General features: G+C 41.9%; 5 protein-coding genes across 8 annotated transcripts in view; 3 read left to right on the forward strand and 2 right to left on the reverse strand.

Annotated features, from left to right (window-relative positions):
* The first annotated feature begins 14 nt into the window (after positions 1–14).
* On the forward strand, positions 15–4,749 carry LOC108113789 (zinc finger protein Xfin). The gene is made up of 5 exons (XM_017224497.2): positions 15–239; positions 300–619; positions 677–760; positions 822–2,325; positions 2,384–4,749. Exons 1-5 carry the CDS (start codon positions 111–113, stop codon positions 4,622–4,624), a joined length of 4,278 nt encoding a protein of 1,425 aa, XP_017079986.2. The 5' UTR covers positions 15–110; the 3' UTR covers positions 4,625–4,749.
* A 351-nt stretch (positions 4,750–5,100) lies between these two features.
* Positions 5,101–9,848, forward strand: LOC108113714. The gene is made up of 6 exons (XM_017224396.2): positions 5,101–5,327; positions 5,380–5,825; positions 5,886–5,957; positions 6,014–6,362; positions 6,419–9,527; positions 9,581–9,848. The coding sequence occupies exons 1-6, from the start codon at positions 5,213–5,215 to the stop codon at positions 9,729–9,731; spliced, it is 4,242 nt and encodes a 1,413-aa protein (XP_017079885.2). The 5' UTR covers positions 5,101–5,212; the 3' UTR covers positions 9,732–9,848.
* On the reverse strand, positions 9,786–11,992 carry LOC108113717 (myogenesis-regulating glycosidase). Its single transcript, XM_017224398.2, has 2 exons — positions 10,128–11,992; positions 9,786–10,063 (listed from the first exon to the last, which is right to left on the reverse strand). Exons 1-2 carry the CDS (start codon positions 11,893–11,895, stop codon positions 9,864–9,866), a joined length of 1,968 nt encoding a protein of 655 aa, XP_017079887.1. The 5' UTR covers positions 11,896–11,992; the 3' UTR covers positions 9,786–9,863.
* A 422-nt stretch (positions 11,993–12,414) lies between these two features.
* LOC108113713 (furin-like protease 1, isoforms 1/1-X/2) overlaps positions 12,415–26,663 on the reverse strand; it is a 133,541-nt gene continuing 119,292 nt past the window's right edge. For 3 of the 4 annotated variants that reach the window (XM_017224392.2, XM_017224393.2, XM_017224394.2), the window contains 9 exons: positions 23,415–23,660; positions 23,082–23,210; positions 22,146–23,020; positions 21,909–22,082; positions 21,734–21,852; positions 20,429–21,565; positions 19,402–19,568; positions 17,286–17,361; positions 12,415–13,443 (listed from right to left, as the gene is read on the reverse strand). In XM_017224392.2, the coding sequence (XP_017079881.1) occupies positions 12,683–13,443; positions 17,286–17,361; positions 19,402–19,568; positions 20,429–21,565; positions 21,734–21,852; positions 21,909–22,082; positions 22,146–23,020; positions 23,082–23,210; positions 23,415–23,660 (3,684 nt within the window). In that variant the 3' untranslated portion in view covers positions 12,415–12,682. The remainder of the gene's footprint in view (positions 13,444–17,285; positions 17,362–19,401; positions 19,569–20,428; positions 21,566–21,733; positions 21,853–21,908; positions 22,083–22,145; positions 23,021–23,081; positions 23,211–23,414; positions 23,661–26,663) is intronic. The other variant, XM_017224395.2, reaches the window with a different exon arrangement.
* Positions 23,718–25,555, forward strand: LOC108113718 (NADH-quinone oxidoreductase subunit D). Its single transcript, XM_017224399.2, has 2 exons — positions 23,718–24,043; positions 24,094–25,555. Exons 1-2 carry the CDS (start codon positions 23,863–23,865, stop codon positions 25,473–25,475), a joined length of 1,563 nt encoding a protein of 520 aa, XP_017079888.2. The 5' UTR covers positions 23,718–23,862; the 3' UTR covers positions 25,476–25,555.

Below are 26,663 nucleotides of genomic sequence, written 5' to 3' on the forward strand. Positions count from 1 at the left end.
CACTTGGAATTGCTATTGTTACATTTAGAAGTTATTATTTGTTATTAAGAGTTTTTTTTATTGAATTTCTACTATAAGAACATGACATAAGTCAGAAAGTTGATGGAAATATGCTTCCGTCAGACATTTGTCGAACCTGTGCACTGAATAACGTTTGTTTGCTACCCTTATCCACTTGCTTGGAGAGAGACGCTTCCAAAAGTTTCTACGATGTGCTCCAGGAGCTTACGCAAATTGATGTGAGTTGTTATAATTAGCTTGTCCTAGGGAATAAACTCTTCCATAATCCAAATTTCTAGACCCGGCTAGAGAGCTCGAACGAAAATCTGCCGCAGCATCTGTGCACTGATTGTTGGACAAGGTTAGACAATGCCTATGCCTTTGTGGAGCAGGCCAAACGAGTCAATGGGGAGCTGCTGGCGCGGCTAAGAGAGTGTCTGGATGAAATGCCCATCGACATCCCACCGGAGCAGAACATAAAAACTGAAGTTGACCTCGATGATGAGGCTAATAAGTCCGAGGAGGATGTGGACAGCACTGGAATGGCAAAACTGGAGCTCAAATGGCAGCCAGAAAGTGACAGCGATGAGGAATTCGTTGATGCAGCATTAAGTGATAAGTAGGTGCCCTTCAAATATTATTGCACATTCGATATGTTACAAATTTAATCTAATAGAGAAGAGGTGGATAAGAAGCCTTACCATCTGCGACGGAGTTCTCGAAAAGACAAGCAGGCGCCATTAGAAAGCGAGGATGAAGAGTAAGCTAAATCAGTATTAGTTACAAATAGATTTTAATACTAAAAAAATGTTTCATGTCAGTGTTAAGCCATCTGAATCTTCGCCCATAAAACGGCGTCGAGGACGTCCCCCTGGTCGAGCTAAAAGCCAGTCGATGACCAGCGATGGCCGTCACGCCTGTGAGGTCTGCGATAAGACCTTCTCCTGGTACCGTGACATGCAGCGTCACGCTAGGATTCACTTTGAGAAAGCCTCATACGTGTGTGATACCTGTGGCAAGGGATTCTTGCGTAAGGACAAATACATGTTCCACCTCCGCTGTCACAAAAAACGCGAGGCCAAATGGAAGGCTCTCCAGGTCGGAAAACAATGGCGATTTGCTGAGCGCCTTTATAGCTCCGGAAGATTAAAGAAAATAGAATGTAAGTTGTGTGGATTAAGTTGTCAGCGAATGGAGGAGCTTAGAATTCATATAAATACTCATGTGAACGTGGAGAGTTTGGCCGACTTGAGAAAAGATAGCGATGTGGTCAGAGAGCATTTTGCTGGATTGTCTTGCGACTTAGACACTATCAAGCAAAAGATATGCTCTGACGTAGCCGAAGGACTTTCCGAGAAGTTTGCTTGCATTGTAAATTTTTACGGCTATGAGATGGGTTTGAATGATTCAGATGAAGAGAGTGCTAGCGAGGAGTCGAAGTACAATTGCTTTGTGTGCAATCTATCGTTCACTCGCAAGCACCGCCTGGTAAAACATACTTTGGATGAGCACTCCCAATCTTCTTCAACGCTTCCCTGGCAAAGCTGCGGTTCCTGTAAGGTTGGTTTCCTATGCTTAACACTCTACAATCAACATTTGAACACCCATTGCCACAGTCAAATAAGACGATATCGCTGCCGGAAATGTCCCGGGAAGTTTATGTGGCCAGAAAACCTGCAAAACCATGCATGCTCCCATCGGCGAGCGGAGAAGAAAATATTGTGCACGTTGTGTGATGCTGTGCAAACTAGTTTAGCGCAACTTCGGGTTCACCTAATCACACACCAAAATGATTTGAATGGAATTAGTTTGGATTACAATTCCACCTTCTTTCGATCGTTTTACCCTGATGGACTTGACTGCTCTACATCGGATCTTGCTGCTCGTATATCTGAGGATTTCAATGTCCAGGACTTTGATCGATATTACAATGCCAGTACGGAGAGTGGACGAGAGCTGGATTTGTTCGATTCCGAAACAGATGAAAGCGATGAGGAGACTAGGATATACAGTTGTCTTTTGTGTGGGGAAAATACTAGTACTCTGGCGAGTCTTTTGCAGCACCAAAAGAACATACATTCAGATAGGGCAGCTAATCTGCCCTGTCCCTGCGATGATTGTGGTTCTGGATTCGTCAGCAAAGATCTTCTGGAGCAACACCGTAGGCAAAGATGCGCCAAAACACACTTCCGCTTTCAATGCCATATTTGCAATATTCGATTCGTGTGGCAATCCAATTATGAATTGCATCTGAAGACTCACCATAGCAAAAAACACGATGAAGAAGAACTTACAACAAGGTTGCAATGCGACGAATGTGAAAAGGTAAGTTATATTTCCTAACCAAAAATATACTGGTTATTCTAATTCCTTTTATTTTTAGGTCTTCATCTGGCACAAAGATCTCAACCGACACAAGCGACTGCACCAGCCTCAGTCTGCAGCGCCGTTCGACTGCCCTCATTGCCATCGCAGGTTCCATCGCAAGGACGGTCTCAAATCCCACCTTAAAGTGCATGCAGGAGAACCCGATCATATAAAAGAGCTGCCTTTCATACCCAACGTTGTTAATGGAATAACCCTTAGCCGACTTAGTCGTCCCCATGGCTGCAAGCTTATTAGGTGCATGATCTGCCTCTCAACCCACTCAAAAATAAGTAATCTAAGAACTCACATGCGTTCTCATCAATATGAATTAAGTTTTTCCGAAGAGAGAGATATTTCTAGTGCCTCAAAGGCTTTTTACCCGGAACTCGAAAATGTCTTAGGAAGAGATGAACTCGCCGGAAGGATTATGGGTGATGTGCAGCAACAATTGGATTTGGATCGATTTGTGTCTATCACAAACGAGGCTGGTCTAGAGCTGAATCTCGATAGCAGTGAAACTGAAACTGAATCCGAGCAAAAAGAAGATCAATCATTCCAGGGCTACGCTTGCAATCTTTGTGATGTGGTTTCGATGAGAAAGCATCAGTTGTATGCCCACCAGCTAGCGGAGCACAAGTGGGATGAGGCATTCCTTGTATGCTCTCACTGCCAGGCCCGGTTTGTTAACGTATCTTTGCAAGACCATCACTCAAGAACCGTCTGTTACAATCCGCAGAAAGTCTTTCAGTGTCGCAAATGTCCACTTCGGTTCCGCTGGCGGGAGAACCTGCAGCTCCACATAAACCTTTTCCATCAGCAAGTTGAGATTCCAGTCCCAGAAGATTTCCCTCAAGCGGATAGTGATCTGCAGTGCGATAAGTGCCAACGCACCTTTAAGATGCAAAAGGATCTCACGCGTCATACACTGATGCACGGCCAAGAATCGAATATTTTCCGGTGCCGTTGGTGTGCTCGTCGTTTTTATCGCAAGCCCAATCTCCTACAGCATATCGCTCGCCATGGGATAAGTGTTAGCCAATTGCCTTATGCAGAGGCAATTCTAGACTCATATGTGAATCCCGCTGGTCAAAAGAAGATAGAGTGCAAAGTGTGCTGTGTGAGCTTTCCCACCATTGCGGCACTGCGTCTGCATTTGGAAACAATGCCCACAGGCAGTCACCACGACTTGTCATCTCTTCAAAACTACTCGATTACCAACCAAATGGGATACGAGATGGAATTGGATGATTCGGAGACGGATGATAATGACTCTAGGACACATTCAAAACCACCTGGGGCCACGGAGTTTTACACCTGTGGAATGTGCCAACTAAAGTGTTCGCGAAAATTCGAGCTTTATCAACACCAGCAAGCCATGCATCGGATGGAGAAGATCCCCGACGGTTGTGATAGGTGCATCTTTAAAAGTGTCTGCCCGGAAATAATTTCTCATCATAAGAAAACTCAATGTGAAAATCGCGAAAAGCAGTTTAAATGCACCCGCTGTGGCTACAAGTTCATGTGGGAGTCTAACCTATTGCATCACATGCAGATGCATCATGAAAAGCCAGAGGATCAACAGCTTGATGAATCAAAGGAGGCGACAGGTAATGATCCAAAAGCCGATTGTCAGGTCTTTCAGTGTGGACTTTGTACAAGGAAATATAACCGCAAGGATCGGCTCACAGCACACTTGAAGAAGTTTCATGGACCTGATGGCAAAGGCTCAAATGAAGTTAGAACCTCGAATAGACCCACATCTCCTAAGGAACCAAAACGGTTCCTGTGTGCCTTTTGTGGCAAGGCGGTCAGCTCATCCTCCAATCTGATCATACACATGCGCCGGCATACCGGAGAGAAGCCTTTCAAGTGCGATTACTGCACAATGGCCTTCCCGCGTTCCTCTGACCTCCAGTGCCATCGAAGGACGCATACCGGAGAACGTCCTCATGTTTGCACTGTCTGTCAGAAAGGATTCGCCCGCTCGTACAAACTGCAGCAGCACATGAGGATCCATAGCGGAGAACGGCCTTACAAGTGCACCTACTGCGAGAAGAGTTTCACGCAATCCAACGATCTAACACTTCATATCCGTCGGCACACAGGCGAACGGCCCTACCAGTGCGGCGTCTGCGGAGAACGATTTATCCAAGGCACCGCCCTGAAGAATCATCGCATGCAGCAGAGCCACTACGAGGAGGGACAGGAATCAGGAGAGCCCCCAAGACGCACGGTTGTGGAGCAGTTTAATATATAAAATAAGGAATAAAAAAGTATATAAGTTGTAAAGATGATTTTTAATGGATTCGTTATTTTAGTAAGTAGGTTTAATTTGGATTTGGATTAGATTTAAAGTGAAAGGATAAATAAATATAATTTTCAGAAATTCCTACAATCCCTTGATTTGAAAATAAAAAAGTTTTATGTACCTTTTTTAAAGAGTTTATATAAGTACTTCTGGTTTTAATGAAAAATTTTATAAAATTAGTGAAATATTTATTTTTGATATGATATTTTGACATAAATGTGTTCAAATGAACAGCCCAACCGTTCAATGCTTTTCGAGGGTTGTTTCATCTATCCGGCGATAGTCCCACCTGCGATATTAATCGCCTTGCGTCACCGTGACAACCAATCCAAGTGGCATTGGCTTCCCCGTTCAGAGTGAACAGCTCACTTATAAAACTGAGGACAACCAGAGGTAACTACAGATAAGGAGGATCAAGCCGCAACTCAGATGAACAAGCTCCAGAACGCCGATGTTTAAATTTAGTTTTGAAAAGTTAAACATTCCCGAAATCGAAAATTGTAAAGTCTCTCCGACGTCTGATCCCCGTACACAAAAATGGTAAAGCGATACAAAACGTCTCGCTCGAGAACGGCCAGTGATGCCGGTAGCGGAAGTGCCAGATCCAAGGAATCCGATCAGGTCTATTGCGTACTGCTCCATGTAGTCGAAGGTGGGTTACAACATAAAATCATTATTGGCATTCATGTTTTCTCTTTGCGCAGCAATCAACTTCCAAAGTCATGATGCCGTCGATCGCGAGCATATAGTGATGAACGCTGCCCTTAACACTGTGGACTTTGAGGTTGAGGGAACCCAGTCGGCCGAAACTATCATTTTCAACAGCAACTGTATTTGGGAGTGCGACCTGGCCGGAATCAAGCGCATTAAAACGGATCACCGTCCTGTCAAAATGACTTTCTATGCCTGTCGTGGTGGCGGTGCGGAACGGAAAACCGTCGGCACCCTCCTCTTGCCCATTCGAGGAATTCCGGTGCTCAACACTGCTGACAACAAGAACAGTCCCCATCTAAAGATGCTCTGGCACAAGCTCATTTGTATCAGCAGCGAGTTCCGCTCTCTTAAGCCGGAAGTTCTTCTCATGCTCGCTATTATCAAGAAATCCATCTTGCACACCAAAGACTTTGACCACATTATGCAGTTCACTGAAGTAAGTGTTTATTAAATATTTATATTTTATGTATTTTAATAATTTAACGTGGCTTATAAGGAAAAATCACCACCCACGCCACCAATGCAGTCGCCCGGTCACTCGATAACTGCCAGCATGCTGCAGTCGCAGGTGAGTTGATCTTCCTTTTTCCCAAAAAGTGATTCTAATTACACGGATATTTTTAGGCCAACGTCTATGTACAGTCGTTGGTGCAACTGGGCCTGCTGCAGGTGGGCAATGATCCGTTGGTCGACTGCGACATCATCGAAGTGGTGCTGCAGCTGAAGCAGCTAAAGAATGTGATCGGATTAATTAAGTCACTTAGCCAGAGTAAGACCCCCGGCTCCGTGATCCTTGTGTTTGACTTTGTAGGAAATGTAACCAACATCGAGTTAAAGCTGAACGAATCTGACTCCTACCCACTTAACGATGTGCTAGGGCTGCGATTCAAGACATCCTTACGCAGCATGCGGCTATACTTCCAGCGCATATTCTATCTGCCCATCAACATGTATATGAACGGAACCGCGATAGGTAAGCATCTAATTTATAAACTAAATAAAATATTTAGAAAAATATATATTTCATAGCCAACTACCGCATGAACTTCACCGATCTTCTGCCTCCGGACAACTACTTCTCGGACAATAGAAAGTATACCCAAGACGGCTTCTTTGTCTTTAATCGATTTGGCAGAGTGGATAGCGGTAGGGGGTCCAAACCGCCTATGATGGAGTATAATTTTAGTGTGGACCTAAAGACAATATATTCACGTCAAGGTCAGGAGGAGCCTAATCAAACGGTTTCAGGCGAGGTTGTCAGGGAGTTGCCTAAAGAAAGTAATGATGTTACTTTGACGTCTCAAAACACAGCTTCTTCAGAGAGTCTTAATGTGGGTGCGGAGATATCAGTCTCAGAAGAAACCCACGAACCTTCGCCCTTTGAGCTTAAACAGGACTCCGATGGTCCAGCGGATCTACAAAAGGCAAAGATAAGGCGCAAGAAGTCCGCTCAATTGAGTAGAGTCGAGCCGATCCTGGACAGTGACGATGAACAGTATCAGAAAAAAAAGTTCTTAGCTTCAGTTGGTCGAGAGATTCTCAATTTAAATCAAAAGGAAAAGGCAGCTCTTTCAAAGCCTGATGAAATTAACATTCTGTCAGAGGAATCTGACATGGAAAACGATGATCGATATGCTATAAGGAAGCCTGCTGCAAAGGAATCATCAAAACCAAAACTTATTACACCTTTACCAAACAAATCCAAAATTAAAGCCAAGGAATCTGAAAAGTTTCTTAGAGAATCTTCCTATTTACCAAGTCCGCCAGTGGAGATAAACGATTCGAAGAACTTTGAAGAAATGAACTCCCTAGACTTGTTTGAGTTGGAAGAAAAGAAACTAGCAATGGAAGCCGAACTGGAGTTTCTCCGTAGGCAAATGAAGGAAGGTCAAATTGAATCATCACAGGCGTCGGCGGAGTGCCAAAAAAGAAAAACCAAAATCGTTAATATTGAAGTTCAAAATAATGAAAGCCACCTAAAATTAAATGAGGTCATAACAAAATCGCCAAGTAAAAAATCCTACGATGATAAATTAAGCAAAGAAAAATTAAAAACAAGTTCAAAAACGGAAGTTCTGTTAACAAAGGAAAGTCTTTCTAAATTGAGAGACAAACTGTCTTCTAAAAAACATTCGGAAAGTAAAGATTTAGTAGAGACTAGCTATGAACAGAGTGACGAAGACTTAAACTACAGTCTTGTTCTTCCTGAAAAACGAAATTCATCTAAGGAAAAAATAATCAAAAAACCGAGAATCAAGACTGTAAAAGAGGATACGGACTTGGAAACTGATATAAGTTTACCTAGAAGCCGAAGTAGATTAAAAACCAAATCAAAGCTACAGATTTCCGAGGAACTTGAAGACCTTGAAGATACTTCCACCAGTACTAAGGAAACCAGAAAACTTAAAACATCCAAGGGTGACCTTAACCTTCGGGCCCGCTGGGTAGAGGTCAACAAGGTGCAGGCGAAAGCTTTGGGTGAAACCGAAAAGTTTCTAAAGGAAACCTGTCCCGCCGAGCTAGATGAGATTCTTTTCGAGGATCAGATGGAACTCAGTCTGAGCAAACCTCTTAAATCGAAAAAGAAAATTGTAAAAACCAAGCAACCCACGGCCAAAAGCGTTGATTATGAAAGCTCATATAAGGAAGAAATTACTTTCTGTAAGTCTAAAAAGGATCTCCTGACTGGGCTAGTCGAGAATCCAGTGCACCAGGTGGAAATTGGGAGCTCTGAGGAATACATCTCCGTATCGGAAGGTAATTCTATAGCAGCTGAAATCATGTATTCCGAAACAGAACATCGAGATGTTCGATTCAGGCTGGCTCATCCTAAAAAAGATCATGCAAAGAAGTTAAAAATTTCTTCAGGTGGGGATCAGGCAACCGAGATGGATTCCTGGGCATCTGAAGAATATGCTGAGGGCAGCTTGAGATCCACTACCCAACTTAAAGAAGATCGCGCAAATAAGAAGATCAGCATTACTGTAGATGAAGATCAGGATGATTTCAAAATGAGCGAACGGATCCGTTCTGGAACCGAACGATCTGAAATACTTCGTGTAAAAAAGAAGAAAGCTACATCAAGTGATCAGCAATTAGTTCAGATAGAATTTACCAGCTCCGAAGAACTTATGTCGGTGTCGGAGGCTAATGTTCAAACAGCTGAACTCATAAATCCAAATATTGAACACCGAGATGCACGAATCCTGAAAAAGAAAGTTAAGAAGATTTTGGTAAAAGAAGATCCTGCGGTCCGAAATAATGAAAGCTTGGAAGAGGAACCAGTTAGGCCTATCAAAAAGAAGATAATCAGAAAAAAGTCATCAGTTATATCAGACAACATTGTACCTAATGAAAATATAAATCTACCTGAAGATGAGGTGCACACTAAGGTTAGAAAAATTGTTAAAAAGAAGACGAAGCCCGTGACTAGCAACTCATCGGTAGAGGAAAATCCGAAAACTAAAAAATTAGTAACTTCCCAAAAAGGTTTTAAGAATTTGACCACCTCTGAGGAGGATTTTAGCATCGAACAACCTCTAAATAAGTCAAATACAATAGGTCAAAAGCTAAAGTCCTGGCGAAGACAACAAATAGATACCTTTGAGAAGGAACTGGCGCGCAAAGAGTTGGAATTTAAGAGCCAGTTGGAGGAGATGGAAAGTAAAGAGGCCCGCAGACATGAAATAAACAAAGAGGTGGCAAATCTGGATGAAACTTTTACCAACAATAGAACTCATTTTTCGGGCATTGACTATGAGGAAAAGTTTAAAGAACTAGAGGAACACATTGCCCTATTAAAATCGGAGATGGAGGAGCAGGTAAAACTCTTTGAGGATCGAAGTATGGAGCTGCGACAGGAGAATCTTCAGCTGTATACTGAGAAAACGGAACTGAAGGTCCGCATTGCGGCCATGGAGCAGCAGATTTGTGATCTTAAGGCCCAGGGATCGGACGAGGGAGATCTTAAGCAGGTACTCGGAGAACTAAGGTGCCAGCATTATCGGTATAATAGTCTCGCCCGTCAGAAGGACTTATACAGAAAGCGGTGGCGAAGATCTGCCAAACGAGTTCACGCCCTCAAGCAGGCCATATACGAACGAAGTATAGAAAGGGTTCAGGATAGCATTAAAGTCGAGTAAGTCCTTCTTTATCATGTTTAACATTTTTTTTATGAATTTCTATTTGCAGGCCCATTAACCTACGACAGATCTTGACCAAGGATGCCATGGAATTTGAGCGGGAGTACGGAATGTTTCGTCAGAACGGCGAATCACCGAGATATCCCTTCAGCGCGCAGTCTGGATCCGGTGATTTCTCACCTCCAACCATGACGATTTGAGCTGTCGATCTTGACAAGATATATTCCTAGATTTTACCAAATTAACTGTGCCAATTTTCTATTTAGTTTACTTTATTGAGTTTTGATCGTTTTTTAGAATAAAAGAATATATACTAGAAACTACTTTTCATTCTACTCCAGTGTAAAGCCCACGCGGAGGAAGTAGGGCAAAGTGTTCAAGGGAGCGGAGTAGTCCATCACCCATGTGGGTCCGGTATACACCTGGTCGCTATTGCCATCTTGCCACTCTCCCTCCGGCAGGTAAATGTCTCGCTTGATGGCGCCCTCAACCACGATAGGAGCAGCGATGATGTCATCGCCCAGAAGAAATTCTGTGGGTATTACCAATAAGGTTAGCTAAAATTATAAGAACTGTAATTGAACCAAAGAACTTACCGTCATAGATGGACTGCGCCACCTCATCAGTGGGGGATATCCACCAGAGTGGGGCATTCACAGGTTCGCCAGAATCCACCGCTCGCTGGAAAAGTTTCATGATGTAAGGCGTGTAATTGGCATGGAGATCGGTAAAGTTCTTGCTGATCTCAATGGCCTCAGTGTCAAAATTCCAGGGCACAAAGGAGAACTGCAGGGCAGGCATAAAAACATTAGCCTGAAGCCAGCGCAGGAAGAGCTCTTTGGTAGGTGGCTTCTCGTAGTAACCATTACCACCAATCATGTCAGGCAGAACAAAAGGATATCCATTAAGGTTCATTTGCAGCATAGAAGTGATCAGTGTGATCAAGCCATTGTTCCAGCCCCATTCGGAATCCTTGTCAACGATGCGTACAAAGATGGGCAGCTCCTGAGTGTTCTGGGCTGACCGTACTTCCACCATATCACCAAAAGCAGCTACAGTTCGCACGTAATCTCCGACAGCTTGCAGAGGAGTTACCATGGAACTGCTGCCCTGGAGTACGGGATCACTAGGGAGCCAACTAGTCTCTCCAGCATCGAACTTGAAACTATCAATTCCATCTTCATCCTGCAGAACCTTCAAACGTTTGGTGAACCACTCCTGAACTTCAGTTTTCGTGAAATCAAGAATGGCTGCATCTTTGGGCTGACTGTTCCACCACTGCGTGTCGGAACTCCCCTCGTGGTCGAGCACCAGATAACCCAGAGATTTGGCTTCATTGTAAATAGCTGTGCAGTTGTTATTAATAAAAGGATGAATCCAAAGGGTAACACGGAAACCCAGAGCCTTGAGGTCATCGGTCAAGGTCTTTGTATCGGGGAACTTATTCTTCCTGAAGGTCAGGGCTCCATAGCAATCCTCCCAGTCATCATCGATTTCCAGCTGACTGTTGTTAAAACCATTATCCAGGATCTGCTTAGCAAAGTCCCGCACTACATCGTCGGTGACCTCAGCCTTGTAAAGAGCCCAGGTGGACCACACTGGATGCCTGACCATTCGTTCATCGGGAAAGCCAGTAGGTTGTCCGTGGAAAGTTTTCACAGCATACTTATGAGCTGCCTTGGCATCTTTGGCCACAGCAATGTGATATACAAACTTGGCGGAGGTCACTCGGGGATCATAGGGCAGGGCACTGGTGGCACTGAGACACAGGTGATCCGGATGATCCGCTGTATTCTGATCAATAAAAAGTGGAGTATTGCTCTCCACATACAGAAAGACTCCATTGCCGTTCAGCCAATACCGCTCACCTACGCCAAAGTTGTCCAGTTCCTTGGGCAGGTATGAATAATTGCTATGCCTCTGTCGTTCGACTGGCCAGTAGTGTTGTTTCTGCTCCGGACCACTGAACCAGTGGGTGGATCCAACGTTAAGGGGGAAACAATCTCTGGGCTGAGTGCCCTGCAGAACTTGATCTCGGGAAACTTTCACATGCGTGATCTCACTGCCTGTGCCAGTAACCACACCATTCTTAACCAGGGTAAACTCTACGGTGGATGTGCCATCGGTTAATTGGTAACTACCACTGCTAGTCTCCACCAGATTGGCACTGCTCTCAAAGTTGTCAAAGGTCACAGTCTGAAGCGTTTTTTCACCCTTCATCAGTTCATATTGCAGCTTATCGCCTCGCCTGAGCCTCACGTAGATATTACTATTCGCGAACTTATAGCGTTGTTCGATGCTAGCGCAGCTGAGTACCGCCTCCCAGAGGCAGCAGGAAGCCAGCAGTAATAAAATAAACCTCATTTTCGTCCGTTTTACAAAACACGACTGCCGTCCAAATGGCAATCGATGTTCCTAATATAGCCGCGATAAGAAAATCGTGAAAATTCTAAAGAGCTATTGTCAGCATATTATACAAATAAAGCTCTTGAGTGTTGTCAACACATTTCTCACCTGGGGAGAACACTTTAGACAGCCCCTCGATAACCCAGGGCTGATAAGCCCTGCCGGGGTCCAACCTGGGTTTCTATAATTTCCATTAGCTAATTGATTGCTGTTAGCGCTGAGATTGCTGTTCACCTACTTCGGTAGAGCAGTATAAAAACAAAATAAGTCTACCACTACAGGGGTTCCATGAAAGTCAAGGACGGCTTCAGCAGCAATCTAAGAAGTGTCAAATATCCATTTCAAAAATTTCTTATTTTTATATTATCACTTTGAGGGTTTCCTCGAGTTCTAAGTACCAACATCGATTACTATTATCTCTCTCAACAAGTTGTAAATATTTTTGTGTTTATAGTGAGTCACTTCTAACTGCATTTAAAGATTAGACATTTCATGTTAAATTATAATCATTTTATTAAGGCATAAATATTACATATAATTAGTTTTGATTTTCTGTTCATTTTTTTTCAATTTTGTAATACTTTAATCTATTTTGGCTTGAAATGAAGGAGTTATAAGGTCGTCGAATGTTATAAAATATAAACCAAAACTGTGATTGTCCGTGGCAGAGGATTTATAAAAATTTCAGGTGGTTATGAGGATGGCTAAATGCATGACCTAACTAAGTATTTATTTAATCGATAATCTAGGGTACCAAATGGCTGATCTCCTCACTTTCAGAGATCTTTTCGCTGGGTGCTTCGTCGCGATATTCAAAAACATCCGGTTTTTTGCTTAGGAAATTTGCTCTGAACAGTTCGTCATCATTATCAGAGTCACTTTCATCGCCTGCCATTAGAGATACTCGGGAGTAAATTTCATTAGATCGCGCAATTGCCCTTCGGTGATAGACAATACCTCCGGCAACTACCACCCCTATCACGGTTAAAACCACCGATACTAGCAAGAGAACCGTAGTGAGAGGTAGGTTTTGCTGCGGTTTCCTCTCGCCCATTTCAGATACGTCCACCAAACTGGCCATTCCCGTGCTGCGTACTACATAGGCATAGCAGAAGGTCTCATTCTGGATCTTCCGCAGTTGGCTGCCCGCCGTACAGGTGCTGCACTGCGAAGCCAGTGGTCCATAGCAGGCCAAGCAACTGCGGTCGCAAGGGGCACAGATGCGAGCTGGTGTCTCCACCAGTTGCGTTAGGGGTGCGTCGGTGGAACTGCGACGACGACGACGACGATCCTCCGCCTGCAGAGGATCCTGCTTGTCGTCTATGCTGTTGGACATCAATGAGGGATGATTATCGGTGGGTTTGATATACGGATTAACAGGACTGCTGTTCACATCGCCGTCATCTAAATCCTCCTCCTCTGCTGCCAGTTTATCCAACGGATATGTGTGCACCGGACAGACATCATAGCACAGATCCTCGAACATATAAGCGGTATCAGTGCACTCTGTGGAAGATTTGAAAACATAGATTATAATATTTATTTATAATCCAAATTGGCTAAGAAGTGAATTACCTCAGCGACAGTTTAAGCGGAAAGAGAAAGTTTGGAAATTAGTCGGTTAGAAAGATGTTAAAAAAGCTGAGTAAAAATTTAACGAAATCGAAATCAAATAAATCAATTATTGTGCATGTTGTGCATTTTAAAGAATCAAAATGAATTATCTTCGTCTTAAGCATCGCAAAATAAAATAAGTTAAGTTTGCTATATTTGTAAATAATATTTTATAGACAAACTTATAAATGCTTATCTCGAACATATTTATTAGCAACAAAAATCCAAAAGCAAACTCAGCCAGAAAAACATGCTCAAAAAATCATAAAAGCTAGGGTGCGATTGAAGATGACAGCTTATGTAGGTGTATTCACTGTACCTTCACCAAAACTAATTTAAAAAAGAAACACACTAAGCATGGACATGAGAATGTAAGTTTTTATTGTGTTAAAAAAGGTAACGTAACGAAATAAACAAATTAGAAAGTGGTTAAATGTCAGACAACAGTGAGGGGGAGTTGAAGTTTCCGTTTAAACCAAAAAAAAAAGAGAAGAACAAAACAATACTTAGGATGGATCCACACTCACCTTGTCTGCAATCTCAAAACCTCAATGGGAGTTTTTGTGAACTCTGAACTGTAGTCGGAGAAAGTATATTAAATTTAAATATATTTTAAATTCCCTTTTTTGAGCATGTTTCGGCTGCTGCTTTGAATTTATCGTTGGAAATAAATTGATTTAACGATGATTTTTGTACGGTTTCAATGCATTTATTTATTACTCATATAGATATTATATATAGATAGATATATACACAAACATACATAAAAAATTGTATTGAGTTTCGAATTGCGGCATTCTCAATTTGCGTTCATACCTACGAGGTTGTTTCACTAATTTAAGTTGTGTTTAATTTCTGTTTTTTCGTTCCTTTTTTCACTTTACATTTAAAAAAGTTTAATTTCATTTCGTTTCCTTTCATTAATTGCAAGCATTAATTTAGTGTTTCTCTTACTTTGTTCCAATGTTATTTTACAATTTCGTTTTAAAGTTAATATATTTATTTATTAATTGCTAGTTTCTACCCCAGGCCCTAGTACCAGTTTTTTGTTCTTTTTTTTTCTCGATTTTCTCTTTTCAAAGGTTCATCATAATATAAGCTTAAATATTAATTTGGCTTTTTCTCTAATTACTTGATCGAGTAATTACGCTTCAGAGTTCACTTTCCAGTGTGTATTCTGGTTCTTGAAGGTAAATAAGTACCAAAACTGCGTGTGTGTGCGTTGAAGAACAACAGAATATACTTGGAAACGGAGCAGAATTTTGTTGTGTTCTCGAACCGAAAGCAAAACCGAACTCACTTGGAAATTTGTTGAACATAATTCATGTTTTGGTACTTGCCAAAGTTTTTGGTAAATACTTGTGTGAGTGTTGTCATGTGTATTGGCTTGGTTAATACATACGAATATAAATATATTTTCGGTGTTTGTTCGCTGCTAGTGCGTACAGTACAGTATATACTATATACTGATGAATAAAGGGGTTAATTCAACTATTTTCGATTGCTTCTTGTCAATGCAGAGAGAGAGAGAAATGCTAGCTTTAGTTTGTTTATATCTTATGCTCTGGCTAAATATGCATGTGTGTGTGTGTGTTTTTTTTGGGTGTGTGCGTGTTTTGCTAATTACAACAACAACAAAAAGATACTCCTCGTCTTGACCATTACCTCGCTATTAACTTTCTTCGTCATTAAATTAACATTTATATTCGTATTGTTTATTGTGCAGTTACGATATGATTATTCATACAACAAAAATGCATAGATATTGGGAACATTCTTTACCAAAAATCTCAAAACCAATTAAAGTATAAATCACAAAAGTAGATAAGTAAATTTCGATAGAAGTGTTTAAGTAAACTAATCGTTTGTACTAAGTTCCAGAGTCAAAAGAAATATTAAATGATATGTTTTTTTAGTTTATCGGTTTGATTGAGAAACGAAAACGTTGTTAAGTTTTTTGTTTCACTGCTGCTTAATACACAATTAATAATAATTATTGCACTTAATTTGCTTTTTGATTTGTGTTTTTAATATTAATGATTTAAGTAAGCAACAAATTTGTAACAAAGATATGTGTTTTGTGTGTGTTGGCGTTTTGTTTGCGTTCGTGTTGGTGGACAAAATAAACTGGAAAATTTTGTGTGATTCAATGTTGCAACATTTTGTTGAAAACTGCAGGAACTTTTGTATAAATTGTTAAATATAATTACGATTTAATTTTTTAGTGGTTGCTGCCTACATTCAATTTATTACGCTAAACTTTACCCCTACACCTTACGATATTATTATTATTATTATTATTATTTATTTCCATGCCCTTTTCTCATTACTTTTTGTTTTCGTTTATTCTTTTTTTTGATACAAAAATGGTTTGCTTTGCTTGGCGCCTTAACTCTAGAAATATTTCCATTATATAATTAGTTTTGGTTTTTCTATGTCGCTTTTTCATGACTCCTTCGACCCATTTTTATTTAGCGTTGTCCAAGATTTAGTTTTAATTTTAAGAAACAGTCTTTTACTATGAACTCTAAACTGCAGTGGTTGTTTGTTGTGTTTTCTGTTGAAAATTGATTTTTGGCTGCATGTGGCATTAAGACATTCTATTTTCTCTTATTTAAAACTAAAAATCAAGAAGGGGACTCAAACTATAGGCAAAACTAAGTGAAAAGCATAAAAGCTTGCGTACAGTGGCTTTCAAACTGTGGCGCGACTACTTGGCTGGCTTGGCAATATCTGAAATAATGCATTTAGTTTACATGTACACATATATATATACACACACAGATCGTTACACAGGAGAAAATAATTATGTACTTTTTTAAAATCAAGATAATCTGCTATTAATAAAATAATTAACAATAACTTATTAATTTGAGAAAGTAAAAGGATTAAAAATGACATGAAAAGTGATTAAGTCTGAAGTTAATTTTCTTCCTGTGTAAATGGGTAGCAAGCATTTGGAGAAAACATTGGAAAAACAAATCAAACTAAACAGGCTTAAAACAAACACAAACAATCTAAACGAAAACAATCAAAAACGAATACAAATAAATTTCAACTAAACTCTTAAAAATAAAATATATATATATTTTAGGATACTTTAGGATACGATTGTATATAGGCTGCGCGTATAATTGCATTTCGACTAAAAATAATACAGAAATTTGCTTTGTGCGTCCCAATTCATTGACAATACGAGACAAAAAAAAAAAAAAGGAAACCCAATAAAGAACAACCTTTGTTTTTGCCCTGCCACGCCCTTTCTAATACGTGTAAGTGTGCTTGTGTTTGTGTTGCTTGTGTGTCGGTGTGTAAAACTAAGCTTATATTTAAATTTAACTACACATTTTTTTAGTATGTATATTTTTTTTGGACTTGCAGTGATTCTTCTTCAATCTCTTACCTACTCTAACTTATTTTTTGTTTGTTTTTAATTTTAATTTTAATTTCTTGTTTTTTTTTTCTTCGTCCTGTTGCCATCAAACTTTTAAATGGAAATTCTTTGTTCGCTTTTCATCTCATTTCGGTTTTTTTTCGTTCTTTACACAGTTCAATTTTGTTTCTCTTCGGTTGCCAATTTATGTTTTTTTTTTTGTTTGTTCTTTTTTTTCATTTGTTACTAAATTATCTAATGCATTTGATAATGTTGTTGTTGTTCTTGTTGTTGTTGTCGTTGGCATGTTTAAAGTTTAGAAAGAAGACTTGCATGATCATAAAAAAGAGTAAGGACAAACCTAAGCACTTGCGATCGCTCCACTTAAGGCACGCGGCGGTGTTGCTGTGATCTCGGGTCATGCCCACCTCGCCCACCTGAAATTTAGAATAAAATATTGGTGGATTAGATGTGGATATTATATTTAGTTATTTAAGAAAAAAATGATCTTAAATTGTATAAATAGTTGGGTTAACTTCAGTTGAAGGTAACCCTTGAGAAAATCTAGTATTATATTATGCCTTTTAGGTTGAAAAAGTAACTTCTTTAACTGTTTGTTATTATTCAGTTAAGTTCAATAGATAAACTGGTTAGCTATGTCATATTGGGCCTTTTAAATCAGAAACTCCCATAACAAAGGAGAGAAATAATGTCACAAATTTAAAAACCAACAAATCCCAAAATTAACTACATTTATAGCCTTTACTTTAGCTTAAAGTCCAATTACGTCTCTTCTAGTTTTTTTTTTTGGCAAGTCAGGAGTGGCTGAAAAGTTTTGCCTCGTCTGATTCGAGTTGTTGTAGTTCATTGCATGTTGCCGCTCTGTCTGGCATTTTAAGCACTTATGTGTATATGTGCGGCCATGTCTGTCCTTATTTATAGCTGCCCCTTCCGAAAAAGTCCGTCCAAGTCTATCTAAGTTCACATGCAATGACGTCGCGTGTTAGTAGCAAAGGAAAAATGTGAAGGAAAAGGGGGCCTGGAAAAGTGTTTGTTATGCAAAAAGTTTTTTGCAGCCAGCCCAGCAGCGGTGAGAAGCAAAAAACTAAGGTCACTGCACTCGCCTTTATTACCGCACATTCCCTCCGTTTGCCATGGCCAGTGGCGGGAAAAAGCAACGCTTTTAAAGCACAATAGGTGCCAAAAGGTTAAAAATTGCTGCCTGCCCCGGGGCAAGAGTGCACTTGAATAAAGCCCCAGGCATCCATGGACTCGGAAAACCTAGGCAAAGTTTAGAAAAATGCTGATTTCGAACACAGAGGGAAAAATGGCAGGGCAGAATTTAAGTTCAAGTTGGGTAAAAATATATTAAATAAATATATAACATCATAGAGTGATTGAACTGCGTATAGTGAAATGCCTTTCCAAAAAAAAGAGCCTACTAATTAATGCTGTGGATAGTTTTTCTCTGTGCCCCAGATGTCCTAAAGCCCCTGACAGAGGGGTTGCTGCTTTTTGGCTCATTGTCAAAAAACGGGGCTCAAAAGCGGCTGCCAAAAGTGGAATTAAGATGCTGGCTAGATGGCAGCAGTGGAGTGAGTGGGGCAAACAAGGCCCAAGAGATAACTGCTGACATTGTATGCCTAAGTATTTCCAAATTTATGAGCGCTATTGGGCGAGTACTTTGCATACTTTCAGGCGCATTATGGGGAAATTCGTACATTAACAACAAAAGAGGCATGCTGGACAAAAGGGGGTTATAAAAACAAAACTGGAACAGAAAGCGTTGTGAACGAGCTACCTGCCAAAGGACTACTACAGTCTTGCAAAGGCAACACAGTTTTCAAAGCACTGTGAATGTCCAACGCCGGACTGACCGACACACTGAAGGCTCAATCAAGCTAGCCACATGCAAGAACGCAGCGTTGTGCCGCGATTCTGATGCGGGTTTTCATCACTACTTAACTCCTCGCTGCCCGACAAAGCATCTACAAGGCACTGCAAGACCGAGAAATAAACAAAACACGAAGGACAACGGGGCGGATGAATACAGTGGAGGCTCACATATTGCCCTTTAAGGTAAGGAAAAACATCTCTATTTAAGATTTTTAAGTTTAACCACAAGAATAAGTTCAAAAATGAATTAATTATATTATAAATTAAGGCACCATTATTCAAAAATCAAATGAAGTTCACTTTGATAATGACTTTTAGGGCATATATAACTTTTTTGTGAGTTCTTAAATTTTTACTCATTTACATATGGTATAGTAGCCATAGTTAATTTAAACTAAAGACATTCTAGTTCTACTTTGCCAAAACGTAGCATTTAATTGTCTTTCAATTAGCAAACATTCACTGTATACCGAATTCTAGGCATGAATTAAGGCTTCCAAGCTGAGTGACTAATGGCTATTCATGCAGGTAAGAGGTTTTCACTCCTCAATTCACATGTAGACAATGGCAACGAGACTCACCTGCTGCATATTCCTCCACTGGCCGGTGGAATCGTACTCGATGTCATTGTGGGCCATATCGTTTCCGTACAAATTGAACTGGTTCGACTGGCCGGGATTGGCGACGTCCTCGGGCTGGGCGGGGGTTTCGGTGCCATAGAATATCATGTCCCATTGTGTGATTTGTGCTGCAACGCAGAGAGAGATAGAAAGAGCATAGAAATGGATTGCATTTAGTTAGTGCTGACTGGCCAAGGGCTCAATAAACCAAATAAAATCAAAATCGAAACATCTATACGAAATCAACAAACAAACGGCAAACGCAAAATGTTATAAAATGTATGATATATTGCAGATTGCAGGCGGGCAAACAAGTCAAGTGAAGGGCCAATAAATCTGCCATATGAACGATATGTACTATATATATATAAAGCACAGATCAAATGCCGAAAGCTAATCGCAACTTTCATCAACATCATAGGGGAGGAAAAGGATAAAAATGAAAAATTGTTTTGCTGACAATCGTTGCTAGCAACGGTAGTCCAACGGCTAACAAACCGAAAAAGCATTTTAAAGTTGCACTTTGATTGATGAAAGCAGCAAGAAAGTGCCGCTCAGTGCTTGTCAAACTTTCATTGATGGCTACGCAGCAAAAATCATAAAATACAAAGCGAAAAATATTTTTTAAGCTATGATGATTGGGAAACTTGTTCAAAAATCTACTAAATGACTGGATGAAATTGATAATAAATAATTTAAAAATATATGTGTTTCTACTAGATTGAAATGACTGACTTAAAATGAGGAAAGTTTGAATATAATTTAAAAATTACAAAACATTTGTACATTTATTAGGGTACAGCAGTGTCAAATGAACGAAAACAAATAAAGTTTAGTTAGAAAAAAATGTATATAAAAACCCAATCTATGAACTGAGGGTGTCTGAAGTATCTTAATGAAACCTAAATGAATAAAAATTTGGCCAAAAGATCCTTTAAGAGAAAATAAAAAACCAAAATTTGAAGAAATCCATAATTTGATTGGCTACCATTTGGTCCTTTGACCTGCTTTCGCTGGTCTCTGGGCTCCTCGTAATCAGGAGTAGCTTGAACCTCTTCCATTTCCACCTCGACCTGAGCAGGAGCCATAACTCCGGCGGCGGCCATCAGCAATTGCTGCTTCTTCAGGATCTTTTGATCGGGCAGGAAGCTACTACCGCCCGCGGGTAGAATGGGTAAAATGGAAAGCGTTGGCATCGTTTGCGATGGCGGCGGCACCGATGGTGATTTCTTTGTATTTCCCTGGCGACTATTTCCCCCCGTTGTGGGTCTAAAGAGCTCCACCTCGAACTGTTTTCCCTGCTTGGCCTGCTTTGGCTTTCCCTTGGGTGAACTATTCTCATAGGGTTCGAGTTCCGGGAAAATGGCTTGTATCTTTTCATAGCGTTCGAAGAGTTTGGGTATCCGGGAGTTCGTAGAGGAGGTGGTACTCTCCTTCACCTGTTTGGCAGCTTTGATTGAACCGTTGCCAGTGGTTGTCGTGATCTCTCCAACCACTTTACGGCTCTTCTCATCGTAGGATTTCTCTCCGGAGTTGGCTTTTGGCCTTTGGGTTTGGACGCCATTTCTGTCCTGTTTATTGTTCTTCTGCTGCTGTTGCTGGGAAATGCGGTAAAACTTATTTCTACTGGTGGTGGTCTGAACGATGGTACTTGGGGTGGTTTGCTCCTTGCGATTGCCACCACCCGATCCACCGGATTTTCCCTTGTTACCACCATTATTAGCCTTGTTTCCCTTGTTATTGGTCTTCTCCTTACTGTTATTGTTAGCCTTTCCATTTGCTTTGCCCAATATCACTCCATAGGTGGCCGAAATCTGTTGGTAACCCTGTTTGGGTGGTGCAGGATTCAGCAGCGGATTGTTGGTCACATAAGTGGACTTATTGGGCGCAGGCACTTTGCCCAAAGGCAACTTGGACCCGCCAGATGGTGAGCTACCAAAGTTATTGGGTGGAATGCGGGGATACTGGGGTGAATAGGCTTGATGGAGATTACTGGTGGTGCTGCTGCTATTCGGTGTGGTGGCCTCCGAACCACTAGGCCTGGGCACCGAAATCGGATCGTTGGGATCAATGCTCTGAGTGGTGCCGTAAAAGATCAGCGACCATTCCCTGAGCAGAGCATGGCCTAGAGGTCAGTGGGATAATGGGTGGTTCGAATGGTGTTTTAATGGGGTGTTAAGTGGGTGTGTCGGTGGTAAGATCCACAAAAGCGCAGCATGTAAAACGGTACAGGTTTAAAGCATCGATCTGACGGCACAATATTTAGTTCTAGGAGCTAGGATTTTTGACTTACCCATATAGCGACCCTCGTTGTGGATCTCCAGCTGCCAATTTCCACGCGGCGATTCTCCCCAGGTGTGGACAGACATGAAAGGCCATTGGTTGAAACCAGAACGGGAGTTGTCATGTATCCTGGTGAAGAAGTTTTGGAATTAGTGAAAGTTTCGGTTACCAGGACCATGACTTACCTTGGCGTTAGAAGAGTGACACTGGTGTTGGCGGGAGACCTCAGGAACAACTGGATGTCTCCGCGTCTCTGTGAGGTTAGAGTGATCTTGGCCTGAACGTGTTCCAGATAATTGACTGACCGACAGTGGTTAACCGTCAGCTGCAGGGTGATGTGGGTACGTGGTGGAATGACCCTGTCAAAGAGGGAAATGAAATAAGTACAGAAGCCTAAGATTAGACCAAAATCGTTCTCCTACTTGTCGACATGAGGGGCATTGATCTCGCAACGCTGCTGCTCCGGCACTGACTTCCATGAGCGTGCCACACGCACCATCTCGGCGGCGTCCATCAAACCATAGCCAAAGGAGTGGCTCACTCGCCGCCCCACACCGTTACGTGACCAACTGGGGTCCTTGAGGTTCGCCGGCTTGGCGGTGCGCACAACAATGTGCTGCAGATCGCGCCAGGTGAGATTCTGGTTAGATTGCAGCACAAGGGCGGCTATGCCAGCGGCGAGCGGGGCCGACGCCGAGGTGCCCGTGTGGGAGACAGTGCATGAGTGATGCAGGTCCGTGGTGACCACCTGCTTCTCGCCCTGCCCGCCGCTGCTGTAGGTGGTGGCTAGCGTGGAGCTGCACTTTTCCGAGTACCAGGGCACATGACCCTCCTCCGTGGCACTGGAGATGGACAGCGTCCAGATGGAGTTCGTGTAGCCGTCGCAATTGCAGTTGTCCTGCTCTCGCCCGCCATTGCCCGAAGCCCAAATAAAGATGCTGCCCTTGCCGCCACGACCCTTGGTGGTGCCCTCAATGAAGGCACGCGATGCCAACTCTCCGGGTCCATCCACTGTCTTGCCATCGTCATCGGGTCCCCATGAGGCACTGTAGATATCGATGTGCTGCGGGTTCAGTGATAGAGATCTTGCCTCTACTGCGTCCGTGACATCTCCGTCTAACATCCTGACTCCACCCACACTGGCTCCATAAGCAATGCCAACGGCACAGAAGCTATTGTTCGCGGTGGCTGCCACCTCTCCTGCACATCGAGTTCCATGACGATTGGAGTCCGTCATGTCGTAGTGTGGCATCGGATCATCATCGTGACTGTTAACATCGTATGAGGCTTTGGGATCCTGTTTTTGGTTTATGAAAATGGGTTAAAAGTCTGTTATTGATTACTATTGTCAAACTTACGTAATTTCCCTGTATGTCTGGATGATCTGACTCCAGACCGTCGTCTAGGATTGTCACCACCACTCCCTTGCCGGTTATGCCCTGCTTCCAAGCGGGTATCACATTCATGTCCAGTCCACCTCCACGGTTCTGAGAGAAATAATAAAAATGTAAATAACGGTTTGAAGAAGAAACTTGATCCGAAAATATACCCTAATGGATTATCCTATAAGTTGGTTTCGGAATTAGATTTATCATGTCGTAATAGTTATTGAAAATTCATCAATTCCCTAACTCAACTTTAAGTCTAACAATCAGATATACTTTAGTGTAGTTGACGTTTTAGACACTTACCAGATACCACATCTGCGGCCATTTGGAGTCGTCAAAAGACATTGCATCCACCATCGACATGGCTCGCGACGAAGTCCTTGAAGGTCGCATTCGGATGAAGTCTCGTTTGGATCGCGACTTGGCCCGCTGCTGCTTCGCCCAGTGGACGCGATCGTCGTCATCGAGGCGAGTCTGGTGATGTGTGGCGGGGGAGAGCGACCGCTTCGAGACCTTGTGATGTGCGAAGTGGTAGTGATCATCGAAGATCTGCAAGAAAAGATAATGAAGTGGGTTAATATTTTGTGAAATGAAATTGATTTTACAAATGTTTATAGAAAGCAGTCTTTGAACCTAGCATCTCGAAAAAGTTGGGAGTGTTTATCAGATTTAATTTTTAATTTTTCAAAAACAAGTTATTTATCAGAACTATATACTTCTTTATATATGCGCTATACTAATACTAGGCGGAATGCAGGGAATTCGTAAGTTGGCTGACAAACTCTTCACCCCCAACGAAATTCGTCGTTTTCAGGCGTACAAGAATCATCTAAGTAAAAAGTATCTCAGTGTGGAGGGACTAAAGTCCAGTTTCCAAAAACCAATTTTGGGCAAACTATTCAATCGCCGTGTGTTTTCATCAAACAAAGAAGGTAAGTTAGTCCATTTTCTGTTAGATTTATTTAAGAGAGTACTCTTAAAGCATGTCCCGATGAGCCAAAACCCAAACAGGAATGTGACCCCAGTTGGGATGAACTCTACCCACCTGGCCCGCCATACGAACCACGTGACACACATTTCTGGTATCCAGATCCTCAGTTCATGAATAATCAGCAATATATGGTCATGTATCCCGCTGGTGATGAGTGGAAGAAACGACCAGGTTTTACTGGTAAAAAGATTCCACCCGTTGATCGAACTTTTCGCACTAAGTTCATCAACTTTGGACCCGCCCATCCCGCGGCCCATGGAGTACTGCGGATGATTCTTGAGCTGGATAATGAGACAGTACTAAATGCCGATCCACACATTGGTTTGCTGCATCGGGGAACCGAGAAACTAATCGAGTACAAGACCTATACGCAGGCCTTGCCCTATTTCGATCGTTTGGATTACGTTTCCTGCATGGCCAATGAGTTAGCCTATGCCTTGGCCGTGGAGAAGCTGCTGAATGTGGAGGTTCCTCGCAGGGCCAAGTACATACGTACCATGTTCTCGGAGATAATGAGGCTTACCAATCACACCATGGCTATAGCTTCTTCGGTCCTGGACTGCGGCGCCATAACACCACTCTTTTGGTTGTTCGAGGAACGTGAAAAATTGTATGAATTTTCAGAACGAGCATCGGGAGCTCGTCTGCATGCCGCCTACGTTCGACCAGGAGGCGTGGCTTCAGATATACCACTGGGTTTTCTCCATGATCTATACCAATTTATTAAGTATTTTGGCGATCGGTTGGATGAAGTAGAGGATGTCGTGACCGACAATCGCATCTGGCGTATGCGTAATATTGGCATTGGTGTTATATCAGCTCACGATGCCTTGAATTATGGATGCACTGGGCCCGTTCTCCGGGCCACTGGGATTAAGTGGGATCTGCGAAAGCAACAGCCATATGATGCCTACGATGAGATCGATTTCAATGTGGCTGTTGGATCGAATGGTGATTGCTATGATCGCTACTTGGTGCGAATGCTCGAGATGCGGGAATCGGTGAATATTATCAAGCAATGCATCGACTGTATGCCACCGGGTGAGATCAAGGTAGATGACCTGAAGATTTCCCCTCCAAGACGAGCCAAGATGAAGGAGGGCATGGAGGATCTGATCCACCATTTCAAGCACTTCTCGCAGGGCTTCTATGTACCACCGGGAGAGACATATACTGCCGTAGAGTCCCCAAAGGGGGAGTTTGGGGTGTATCTCGTCTCTGATGGTTCTACACGTCCTTATCGCTGCAAGATCCGTCCTGCTTCCTATGCTCATCTCGCTCTCATGGCCAAATTGGCACCTGGACATTTTTTGGCCGATGTTGTGGCTATTATAGGATCGTTAGATATCGTCTTTGGCGAAATCGATCGTTAGGCAGAGGTTTGAAATTTGGATTGACTTTGTTGTATCCGATTATCTGTATTTAAGAACCAAGAAATGTCTACCAAATAAAAGCTACTCATAAAGTCTGTCATTTACATTGCACTTGGAGATTTTTACTTATGATATACTTTTAAGAATTAGTGATAAAGAGATCTTGATTAGTTTACCCTCTTGTTGAAATAATAATAGTTTAGTTTTAAAAAAAGATAAAAAATATTTCAGATTCGAAAACATATTTTCAAGTGTAAATAACTTAATGCACGCTTATAAACTTTGTCCTGAAAAGGGAGCGTGAGTGTAATTAAAATGGGCTTTTATTATTTTTGAAATTTGTGGAAAATTGTTCTGATTTAGTGACGCATGACATAAGCTGCTGCTGCTCTTTCCCCCTTTACCTACTCTCTTTCTCTTCCTCCCCACCATCTAATGTGGAAGTGAGATAAAATAGCAGCAGGGATTTTGCCACAGTTTTGGAAAGTCTGTGTGCATGTGTGTGCACTTTGTTGTTAATTGAATTTCATTGTGCTAAATTCTTTGGCAAATTGCAATTTAAGGGCTGCACAAAAGCCGACTGTGAGTCGAACTATTTTGCAATTACAATTACAATTAGTTGTGCAGAAGCGTTGACAGAATTAGTTATGGCAACTACTGGGCCATAAAGTTGGTCGACATTGTTTTGGCTTGCCACAAGAATTCAACCAATTTGAGAGGTGAATATGATACATTCCGTGTGCAATTCTCTTTGCTCTCTCTCTCAAACTACATTAAGGTTTATGGGTGACTAACTGTGTTTCATGTATTTGTGTGTGAGAGTGAGCCCAAAACTTGCACATGACTGCTGCTTAATTGTAAGCGAATTTCTATGGCCTGACCCCCCAGCTACCTAAGCTCGCTCCTATACAAACATGCATCATTAAGGGCTATGCCAACACCATCACAAAGTTTGGAACCTCAGGTAAACGCATAAAAGTATGCAACACAATTTATTTATGCCCACAGCAGGATGTCGCTGTCGATTTGGCAACAGCGGAAGAGGCTTGCTCCTTCCGTTTCCCCTCTAACTCATCGTTTTTCTTTGGAAAAGTGTTCCAGCGTTCGTTTTCGAGGGAAAATATTCTTTTCAGAAGTCGTTAAGACACTTCTTTGATTTTATGTATCCTATTTTTTAATCAGAAATAT

The sequence above is a fragment of the Drosophila eugracilis genome, unplaced genomic scaffold, assembly GCF_018153835.1.
Source record: "Drosophila eugracilis isolate 14026-0451.02 unplaced genomic scaffold, ASM1815383v1 contig_367, whole genome shotgun sequence".
NCBI lineage: Eukaryota > Metazoa > Arthropoda > Insecta > Diptera > Drosophilidae > Drosophila > Drosophila eugracilis.